This window comes from Pseudochaenichthys georgianus, chromosome 1 (assembly GCF_902827115.2).
Source record: "Pseudochaenichthys georgianus chromosome 1, fPseGeo1.2, whole genome shotgun sequence".
In the NCBI taxonomy this organism is placed as follows: Eukaryota; Metazoa; Chordata; class Actinopteri; order Perciformes; family Channichthyidae; genus Pseudochaenichthys; species Pseudochaenichthys georgianus.
The window spans coordinates 46,295,619-46,306,954 of NC_047503.1; the positions used below are offsets into that span (position 1 = coordinate 46,295,619).

At 44.0% G+C, this 11,336-nt stretch overlaps 1 protein-coding gene across 1 annotated transcript; it reads left to right on the top strand.

Annotated features, from left to right (window-relative positions):
* The first annotated feature begins 3,120 nt into the window (after positions 1–3,120).
* Positions 3,121–10,975, top strand: LOC117453188 (ligand-dependent corepressor-like). Its single transcript, XM_034092091.2, has 2 exons — positions 3,121–3,191; positions 9,560–10,975. The coding sequence occupies exons 1-2, from the start codon at positions 3,121–3,123 to the stop codon at positions 10,695–10,697; spliced, it is 1,209 nt and encodes a 402-aa protein (XP_033947982.1). The 3' UTR covers positions 10,698–10,975.
* The last annotated feature ends 361 nt before the right edge of the window (positions 10,976–11,336 follow it).

Genomic DNA, 11,336 nt, shown 5'->3' on the forward strand with positions numbered 1-11,336 from the left:
TCGACAGCTTGAAGAAGTTTTGCGTAGTGTCGTCTTGTTGTTTTCCCTCCTCGCCGCTGAAGCACCAGGGAACGAAGAACCATCATGAGGTTTTCCAGGTGGGGATTATCCCTCAGAGGACACAGGCGGAGAGAAGAATGCTCCTTTGGTATTTCCCATCAGGAACAGATCGAGGGAGGTGACGAAAGCTTTCTGGCCGCCATGTTGTTGTGCTCTGTGGTAAATGTTGCTCCTCGCTCCGAAACACTGCCTGGTGCTCGCCCAGTCTGAGAGATGTGTAACATGAGAACTGTACCTCTGTCCAGATGATTCACTCCTTTTCAAATGTATTGTATATTTTATTTATTTTATTTGCTTTTTTTTCTTTGATTATTTTCTAAAAGAATGGCATGCACCACTCTTTTGGGGCCGATTTTGGGTTAGGGTCAATTGGATATATTATGAGAGGATTTCAACACCGTTAATCTTAAACCTTTTCTAAGTTATGCATTCATCTAATTAGAATTAGAAACATGTACTACCCGTTTCATACCCTCTGTGGTTATTGGTTACCCACAAGTTGAATTTAAATGTGTAGTTCCCTTGGCTTGATTGGCAGGTATTTATGGCCAATGGGAAAAGCTTTAGAAAAGACCCCTGAAACAACATGTCCAGGGGATGTGATGCATGAAATGCATCCAACACTTTGACAATGCTGAGCATTTGAAGTGTCTAAAAGGTCGTGAGTGTTGAGTTAGCCCCAGCGAAGGACAATGCACTGATCCCATAGTTAAACCAGGACGGAAGCCCCACTAACGAACGTAAAGCACTTGTTTTGAACACAACGTACAGTATGCCCCGCCCTCTAAACAACTAAACGCCCAGAACAAATGCCTCATGTCATGGATGTGTGCTTATAACACATTGTGTGTAGAAGTAGTGTTGGCACTTAATGCGCAGGTTTGCATGAATAAACTCCAACCGCACTTAAACCGAATTCCCCTGAGAGGGGCGAGTGCTCCAAAGCCAAACTATCTCGGTGTATAATTTACATACATTTTATATTTAAAAAGAAATCTCTCTCTCCCCTTGAAGTCATGATTGACCCTAAATGTACATTCGGCACTTGCTATACATTTGCGAATACTTTTTGAAAATGCAGGTAATTGAAAAAGTCCAATGTCCGCCGCTCTGATCTACGGGGTGCATGCCATTTCAGGTGCGTTTATTTAACTTCATTTTGTTTCTTGGTTTTGTTTTTAAATATCGTTTATAGTCATGTGGTTAACGGCTCCCCCTGTCCGAACAAGTCCTCCTTCTTGCAACTGAGTCTCACTGCTGTTTTCAAAGAAACCTCGTACTATATTATATACTTAAGAGAACAGTATATATCTTTATATATACATATATATGAACAAATACACACACAATGAATGTAGTGAACAGAATATCTCAAACTTAAAAAAACAGAACTGTCATCTGCATAAAAGATTCAGTTTTACTTTCAACCGACTGTTTTTATTATTTAGCTTTTAGTTTCACTTCACGCTGCTTGCATTGACAACGCAGTCGTCTTCAGACGCGGGCGTGAGACGGTAGCCTTCAGTACTTTAAATGTCTCAGGATCGAGCCAATGGGATGGGCAGCAATATTCGTCAGTCGGAAAATGGCGCAGACTTAACTACCTGTACTCAATGTAATTTATAGACGTGTATACATAAACTACATGTCGACTTGGTCAGCAGAGTCCAAGTGCTATACCTCAATCTCAAAATAATGACTCCTTTCTGTGCCTCGTACTTTTCTGTATACCTTACCTGGGAGCCTGGCGAAGGGACAGCTGATACTCTGGGACATGTAGTATCCTCAGCTGTTTCTTTTCTAATCTGTTCGTTTTTATTTTCTTTGTCTCGCCTCCCTCTTGCTACGGGAGGAGGGAGACGCTTCAAGTGTCTGACTGACCAATATTTGCCACCCTACCTCTTTTCAGGTATTTCTTCGCATCAACAAAACCTTCTAGAAAGTATATAATGAGTACATTAATACCCGACAGGGACGAAACAGCTATTCATGTTTGAATCACTGGATGGGGTTGGTATGGGAGGGCTGAAAACCTCCAAAAAGTCAAAACCTTGGGATTCGGTCGTCTGGTTTCACCCTGGAGGCGACAAGTCGGGTCGCCCCACCCTGGTCTGAGAAACAACGTGGTGTTTTTGTTCACTCTTTTTCTTTTCTCTCATGGTTCGGTGTGTGTTATGTTGCTGTAACATACCTCCAGGTTGAAACTTGACAGGGGGATTTTGTTTTGTGTTTCTTTTTAATTCTCACACCCAGAGAAATCAGAGACCTGGAGGGGAGATTGGGGGACAGGTGGACTAGTTAACCTTCTTTTATCTGCTGTCTTGTAAAAGAAAAATATATCCAAAATCTTTTACATTGCATTCCAAAAAAACACCACACGGGAAAATGTACCTTTTTATATGTTGAAAAAAGCTATACTTATGAATGCATAGGTATTTATTCGACTGTTTTTGCATCTTCAGGTAAACCGATCGATTCCTCTTTTGCTTATAGGTTGGTTTTTTTATTTGGTTTTTTATTTTTCTTCTGAGTGAAAGACTGTCAAAAGTAATATAAGAAGAAAAAATGTCAAACAGCAACTACTGTAACCTCACTTAGTAGACGCCACATGACGAGCCATTTTGTTTCAGGGTGGCGTGTGATGTGGCGCTACCGGGAAAAAAGACCTATAATGTATATGATTGCCATGTCCTCTCTGCAGAGAGGCTTCTTCTGTTTCTTTTTCTGTCACGCTGCATATCTGGTTGTCATTCAAACCTCAGGTCCAACCACTTCAAAGCAGCTGATTGTACATTAAAAAACACACACACACACACACACACACACACACACACACAAAGAAGAATCAGGATTTTTAGTACCGCTCGTTTCCAGATTTGTTGATGTAACTGACGGAAGCAGATTTTGAATAATTGTTGTCTCTTGTCGTTGTTCGTACTGTTGTTATTCTGATGGCATCTTATTTTAATTTTCTTAGATAAAAACAAAAGACAACTTCTTTAAAAGCCAGAAGCCAGGTTTCTTTAATACAACGCTGTACTCTCTCTCGCACATACAGCCATGGAAGGTCAGAACGCACACAGAGAGGACATGACGCACCTACAGCAACACACACTCTCCCTCATCATCAGGTAGCCGCACTGCGTGGGCGGGTTATATGTATAATTATGAAGCTGGGAGTCTGCCGCTTCTCGGTTAGAAGCAGGTGGGTGTGTTTTGTCCACAACCTGCAGAAACATCAGCCCGCTGGCTGATTTTGATCTGGCAAACTGGGACATTGTCGGCACTGCCTCTGTGAAAAAGTCTTTGTTGTTTGGCTCTCAAGAAAGATTGCTTTTCTTCACCTCATCCTACCTTCCATTCTTCCTTCAGTTGTTCTGCTATATGTGACCAGTCTCTGCTGATGTGAGCATTGCTGCGGTTCTCTCCTTTTCCCTCATCTATTGTGTGTACTGCTGTGAGTGGACATACAGGCAGTGTAGATTGTCAGGCTGCTAAAATCATACCATTTGACTTAAATGATACACTAACTACCATCGGCAAGGCAAGGCAATTTTATTTATATAGCACTTTTCAGCACGTGGCGATTCAAAGTGCTTTTGCAGATTAAAAGCAAGCGACATTTAAGAACAGATGCAGCATAAATACATTATTAAAAAGGCATTTAAAAACAGGCATAATAAGCAAAGGTAATGAAATAAATAAACACAGCAGGTACAGAATACAAGACTAAAAAGGCATACTGTAGTGTGAGTATGGGCAGCTCAATTAAAAGCAGCGGCAAATAGGTGCGTTTTTAGTCGGGATTTTAAAAATAGGAAGTGTTTCGGCGGACGTGCACGATTTGGGCAGTTTGTTCCAAATCGTTGGGGCATAAGAACTAAAAGCTTTTTTTCCATGTTTCGTGGTTATTCTCGGAACAGAAAGCAGAAACTGAATTAGGAAAATACGATCCATTTAACTTTGAGAGGAGTTTTCTAAGACAATAATCAGCCCATCTCCTGACAGGTACAATCCACCTTGTGAGCCCATGCTGTTGCCCCCCCCCCCTTCCCCCGACATTTGTCAAAACGGCACTAACAGATCTGTTAAAACTCGCATCTCCTTTCTCGCGGAGTGTGCTGCCAAGTGGCTGTAAATGTCAAGCGTTTGTGACGAGGTGACAGGCAGTCGCTCGGTAGCAGACGGGCTTTGAAAGCGGAGCCGAGTACGAATCTTAAAGGCCAGACACGACCTCTCGAAGGATGCTCATCTGCAGCAATCAACACAACAGACACCTTCACCCGCGTCCGTTACAAGGTACTTAAGAGGACATTCGGAGAAAATACAAACTCTGAAGCCAGAGACTGCAGTTTATCGCTTTCAAAGGTGACGGTCAGAGCCTTGCTTTAATGTTGGCACTCAGTTACAGTAAGAACACAATAACTTTCTGAAAAACCGTGTACGAAAAGAAAAGTCAACAAATTTACATTGTGATGGGGCTGAATGCTTCTTAGTGCGCTCTTCAATTTCGCATGGCACCCTACTTTGCCATTATCAAGAGCTGGTGATTTGTAAACACTCAGCCGCGCTCATTACTTTTCTACATGGACCACACTTGACTTGCATACAATCCGTAGGTGCCGCCAGGAATAGGTGATTATATATTTGTTGTTGTTCAATCAGTGGAATCAAGAGTGCCTTTTTGAAGACTCTAATCACATTCTTAAATCTAATCGTTAAGAGTTGGCTTCTTAATCACGTATAATCTAACCCACCGGGTGAAATCACGGTGGCGGTCGCTTCAAGAACAACATTCTCCGGTCGATGCAAAAATGTCAAGTGAAATGCAGGTCAAATATGCCCCCCCTTAAATTCCCAGCCCCCAACCCTGTGATTATGTTACAGCGATTGAAAGGCTCGCAGCAGACATGGCTGTTATCGTCTCCGTCTCACCCCCTCCGCCTCGGCACAAAGCCTTACAGATGGCAGTCGGTTAGACGTGGCAGTCTGAGGAGGTGGATGCGAGTGCAAGGACTAAGTGAAGTATACCAGAATAAAGGCCGCTGAAGGTCGCCACCCCCCACCCCCACGCTTCAGTTAAACAACAGGCTTTTAATGGAACGTCGCTGAATTTCACCTCGAAAACTAACATTACTTACTCCGGCACGTTGCGTCTTTGATTTTAAAAAGTGCCACGGTTGTTCTGAAACTCCGAGAGAAGGCACGGATTGCCAGATCTGATGAGATGCAGGCTGGATAAATGACATTGCTTAAAATAAATGTAGTCAACATGCTCTGCGATGGAGTGCATTTCATGAGGTGCCCTTGTGTGTTGCCATGACAATCTTGCAGCATTGTTCTCACGTGGAGGTGTGTCTGGCCCTTTAGATCCACCTACATGGACCAGCTGGTCTCTGGGGCTCTGAACTTAAATCCTGCTCTGCAAACACTGAGGTATCTCCAGCAGTCAAAATCAAACATGGAGGTCGTGGATTGAGTTTGAAAGAATGTAGTAGAACAGATGCAGGAAATATGTGTAGATGCTGCTACTCCCTCTTCAGGCTTTTGTCCATCGCCTCTTTGTTTCGAAGGAAATGCTATTGACAGAAGATGTTCCTTCAACATATTACTCCAACAAGGACGACATAATCCACTTGTTTACTCTGTCCCTTTGTTATACTTCCACTAAGACATTTTTCTCTCATGTGTAAGAGTTTTAAGAACATGCATGTGTCCTTCCTCCTTGCTCGTCTCTAAGATGCCCTCTGTTGTTTCTGCTACCTCACTCAGTCACGTGGACTTGCCTGGAGAGATCTTTGCCGGTGCCGACGGCTTCAAGAGTCTGTTGATTTGAAAAACTAAAGTCCAACATTTCACAGCTTTTCTAGGCGTTTCACAAAAGTCAGGTCGGCTGGTTCAGAAGGTTCTTGGTGAAAGTGAAATGCCTTGACGAGTGATCTGGATGATTTCACTGGCGGTCGTCTGATTGTTTGCCAACTGTAGCAATCTCCATCTTGTTACTCCTCTCAGAAAGGTGTCAGATCGTGATTGTGTTGCCACTCAAAAGTGTAATGTTTCTGGAGATACGGCGTGATTCCGCTGCACTGCCACACATCTCGTTCCACATCTCTTAAATGTTGATTTTATTGTCACTTTCTTTGATGAAATGTCATAAACTCCTTTCTACCTCTTCCCTTCACCTTCGCCCTTTAACTATTTGTCATCCTCTCAACATCCTTGGGCAGTGGAGCGTGAGCACCTTGGGGCTGACAGGCCCTCGTTTATCCCAGGAGAGACGGGTTGTTCCTGGGCAGCCCCCGGTCCTTCACCTCACATCAGGCCTTTCATACACCTTGCTGCTGCCTCTTGGGAGTGTCTGCGTGACCCAGAGGCTTCTCTAAACAATATGTTTATCTTTTCACAGAGGCTTTGCCACACTCTCCTCCGATGAGGAGCTTGCAAATTTAGTGTTTTTAAAACCGGGCTTATGGTTCTTTCAGCAACAAAGGGGTCATTGTCCTCTGCAATATTGAGAACTGTTTCTTAAGAAAACACGTATTACATGCATACAGTATGTCTGGCAGTCGGTTAATATTCATGAACTCTCCCCAGTAGAGATACTCAATATTTTAAAGGTGTTGCCGTTAATGTTGTAAGATGTCTCTGATCTCTTGTTTTGATGTTTCAGGGTGACGGGCTAGGCCTTGACTTTTAGTTTCTGTGTTTAAAAATGAAAAAAACCAAGAAAAAAAATGGGTTAATGAGCGGGGTTGTGTTTTGCTGAAATTGCCAGTGCATTGCTGTGATCCTCTTGTAGCTTCTTTTTGCAGTCTTTCGAGTTATACCGTCTTCTACATTTGAACGTCTTTGACGACCATGTACCTTCTCTGGTACCGATCAGTTGTGAAATCTACACTGCATGCAGATAACCACACCAGCCAGTGTATTTATAGACGAGCTGAGGAGCAACACTGGCTTATGAGCACGGTCGATAGTCGGGTCAGACAGACCGGCTCTCGATGAGCGGATATCAGAGTTCAGTTCTTATCCAGGACGTTGGGCCGTACAGAAGATTAAATGTCATGTGGATGGTTCCCCACTGCCAAAACAGAAAGTATTCAGACACTTATGGAACACCTTAAACTCACCTGGCTGATTCGTGAAAGCCAGGACATCACTTCAAAAGGGGCTTTGAAAGCCTTTTTGTTATTTGACCGTTTCTGTACATAATTTTCAGCCAAATACTTTTTCAGTGCTTTATAAAACAGCAAGGATTGTAAATAAGATAACTGTTAGCAGGGGGGGGGGGGGGAGCTCACCTAATGGTCCACCCCGCTATCCCTCTGGTGATCTAACCTACAAGACTTGGACTGTTGCCTTCTCGAATGTCAAATATTGGAAAGCTACTTGTACAAAACGAGAAGATGAGCACTGACTGGATCTGCGTTCGGGAAAGTAACCCTGAGTGTTTGTTGTTTCGTTCAGTCTTTGATAATATTTTCCATCTTGGTGTTTCTTGGTGTGCAAAAATGTAAAGAAGAAAAAAATGTTTTACAACGCAGAATACCTCAGAAAAGAAATCCATGTAACCTTGACAACCTCCACATATTGTCAGATCCTGACCATCCTCACTATATTCCTGAACATGGAGGAGAAGTTAGTGCGGGAGCAAATCACCCGTTCTTTATGACCAGTCGCTAATAACTTACCGGGAGACAAACCGGAGGAACCAGGCATGGAGGGAGGTGCAGAGACAGTGGGGGAAACTGGTAGGTTTTCGCCTGTTTGGGGATTTTATATCCAGTTTACTTCGTTTTAACATTGCTATTGCTTTGTATGCCGGGGGCGGGGTATTCATGTGATTGGTTGTTGGTCGCGTTGCTCGCAAAAAATCCCCAAGCTTTCAGACACGCCCACCTCCAAAAAAAAATTAACGCGGCTATGTGGACGTACCGTTATAGGTTACTGGTTAATAATGGTCTGGCCATGTTTGCAGACAGACCTCAGACAAAAACTGCATTTTTTTGTTTGTACATTCTTTATTTCTTTATATTTAGAAGCATAACTGATTTCTGTATAATCACATTTTTACCTAGATTTTTTAAGAATTACCGAAAAAGTTCAATCGGATGTCCCATGATGGACTAAATGCTGTTCCATCTACTCCTGGTGAAACGATTATATGTTTTTTAAATATACAATTAAACACATTCAATCTTGGCTGCAGGATAAAATTACCAACACAATGTTTAACCTCAGGCTAAGATTCAAGGCGTGCAATGTGTGCATAGCTGCAGTGTAGTTAGGTCCCCGGCCCCGGGTTCCAATAGTGCAAGTAAATAGAATAGAATAGAAGTAGTGCCATAAGAGTCTATATACAAGTGATACATCATTTGTAAGGTGCGTGTTATTTTATTCTTTTATTTTCGCAAATGCGTGTTCCCATTGATTCTCAGTAGCTCTCTGGCGCTGATGCCTGCATGCTCACTGTAACAGAACGCTCTATTAGAGAGTACAGACTCCAAAGCCTCTCGTTAACCCTGTATTGTCTCCATCGAGCCCGAGACCGCCCACTGTGGTAATCCGCCTCAAAGCTCCCACTGAGGACTCCCACATGGCACAGTTGGTAACTCTGCAGCTCACCAGACTATGTCTCCACTGGAAAGATACCGTTTTTCCCTCGAGTTTCTTCTCCCCCAGCCAGCCGCTGACTTGACAAGCCATTTCCCGCTATGACAACCCTAAGGGAGCATTTTTTAAAGAGCCTTTCCACTGTTGCTATAGTTACTCAGCAGTAGGAGCATTGGCCGCAGCAGTTTTGAGTCGATGCACTTTTAATGTAAGCGTATGTTTCAACAGCAGACATGGTTCTTCAGAAAGAAAGAAGAAACGCTCGCATATGACTGCTTTTTTAGCAAGATTGCACACTTTGGGCATTTCAAGAAACTCAATTTGAAAGCAAATTATTATCCAAAACAACACAATTAATGTAGATTGTGACTCTTTGAAGATAAAAAATGCCTTCTTAAGGTAGTAGTTGGTAAATTAAAGATGGTATGACAAGAGTGAAACCATATTGCCAATACAAATGAGAAGTATGCTAATATGCATTCCAGGACCTTTTAATTGTGTTTAATGTTTTTACGACACAAACTAATCCCAAAAGTCTAAATTTGACGATGTGTTCAACTCAAAATAGATGCAGTTCAAATCCTCAATTTTCAATTTAGAAAAACCAGTATTTGTTGAGAATCAATGTGTTTTAAAGATAACAACATAATGACTAACATTCTCGCCCTACCTCAATTTGAACTCACTGGAAATTAACTGATGTTTAATAATGATAGGTCTAATATGTGGTAAAAAGGTAATACCTGGACTGGACTTTGATTCAACACATTACAGATGTTCATCTTCATAAAGAAATTGAATATGCATCAAAACCAGGATCTCAGAAATTAGTTTATAACCAGACACCCGACACTATCCCTAAATCGTTCTGTTTTTCTCCATCCAGACGTTCCATTAAAGCGGAACACACGCTGCCAGAGGGGGAGGAGGACGGTTTGCTGCAGAGAAGCTTGCAGGACGGACTGAGGGAGAACTACGCCAACTCCACCTCCTTCAAACCGCCATTGGCCCGCTCGCTGCGTATCAAGGAAGAGCTCCTCAGCCAGAAGCACCGCCTCCTGAGCCAGCCTGCTGCCCTCTCATTGGCTAATCTAGAGTCAGCAGGCTTGCTCAATCATGCGCAGTCCCTCGCCTTGCTTGGCCAGAAGGGCTCTTCCTCTTTCTGGGGAAGCAAGGCCCACCTCGAAAGCCTGATGAAGCTAAAGCAGGCCAGTGGAGCTTTGAACGGGGCCCTCAGCGACCTCAAAGACCTGCCTACGTTCCTGGAGAATCACCACAACCACCACGGAGCCTTCTCCTACAAGAGTTCCCACCACCACAATCATGTCTCCAAAGCCCAACACCACCACAACGAGGGGAAGAGGGACCAGGGCCACTCGCCCCCTGTCGACCTAAAGATCCCACAAGTTCGGGGCATGGATCTCTCCTGGGACCCCCATGGCAATGAGCTGTACGGATATGGCGCCATGGGGATTGGGGGAGGATGTCATGGTGAAAACAGCCTGAACCGGAAGCTGAGAGCCATCCTACCCAAGCAGAACCGCCGGGGAGGAAGTCTTGGAAGCCTCCTGGATGGCGCTGCCGACTACTGGAGCTCCGACTTGGACCACTCCAGTTCTGGGCCGGCGTACTCCATCTCTGACGCAGAAGGGGACCCCAACTCCAAGCAGCCGAGGAAGAAGAGGGGCCGTTATCGCCAGTACAACACGGACATCCTGGAGGAGGCCATCACCCAAGTGATGACCGGGAAGATGAGCGTGTCCAAGGCTCAGAACATGTACGGGATCCCGCACAGCACCCTGGAGTACAAGGTGAAGGAGCGCCTGGGCACCTTGAAGAACCCCCCAAAGAAGAAGCTCAAGCTGATGATGAAGGTGGAAGCAGGGGGCCGGGATTTCCCTCTCGGAGAGTCGGAGAACAGGCTCAACGCGACGCCGCGAGACGACGGGCCGCCGCTGGCTGCGGCTGAGCTCCAGGACAATGTAAAGGAAGAGATTGAAGACGATTTCAAACCGATCGACTAAACGACATACACATGTAAACCTCAGTCACATGACAAAAGTAATTTGAAAATGGACGGGGCTTTATTTGTGCCAACTTACTTTGCAGTATCTGGGTGAGCACAAAGGCAGGGAGGATTCTTAAAAACGAGATAAACAACTAATCGGATGGTTTTTAACAAGCGTGGTTTAAGCAATGCCGTATTAGCATTTGTTTAGCTTTTATATCCAGGGGCAAAGACACACATCAAATGACAATTAATGAAATTTCCATAAGCATGCTGATAATCCCCAGCCCAAAAACCCTTCCCCTTTTTCTGAACTCGATAGACTGAACCGACGCTGCTTAAAGGTGCAGTTCGGGCTTTGGAACATTCCAATTGGGGAAAATAATGAGGTTGAAAGCTCCATGGACACATAAGTCCCTTTATTGCTCCCCTCTCTTATGGAGTACTATCTGAAATTGGTAAGTGAACAGTCTATTACCTTTGAAGCCAACTGTAAAGTGTAATCATACCATTGATATTCCTCGCCAGGGTTGTGAATCAAAACCCATCCTCTTATTGCCAGGTAGCCATGACGCTTTAACTGCAAATCTTTTCTTTCCTCCATAAGATGTTCTGCTAATCTCCGTGCGGACGACAGCAACATTAACCCGTCCTT

What these genes read in the sequence shown, in the direction of transcription:
- LOC117453188 (XM_034092091.2), top strand. Translation starts at nt 3,121, where the DNA reads ATGGAAGGTCAGAACGCACACAGAGAGGACATGACGCACCTACAGCAA. An exon ending in ACACTCTCCCTCATCATCAG is followed by an intron (nt 3,192 to 9,559) that starts GTAGCCGCACTG and finishes TTCTCCATCCAG; the next exon opens with ACGTTCCATTAAAGCGGAAC.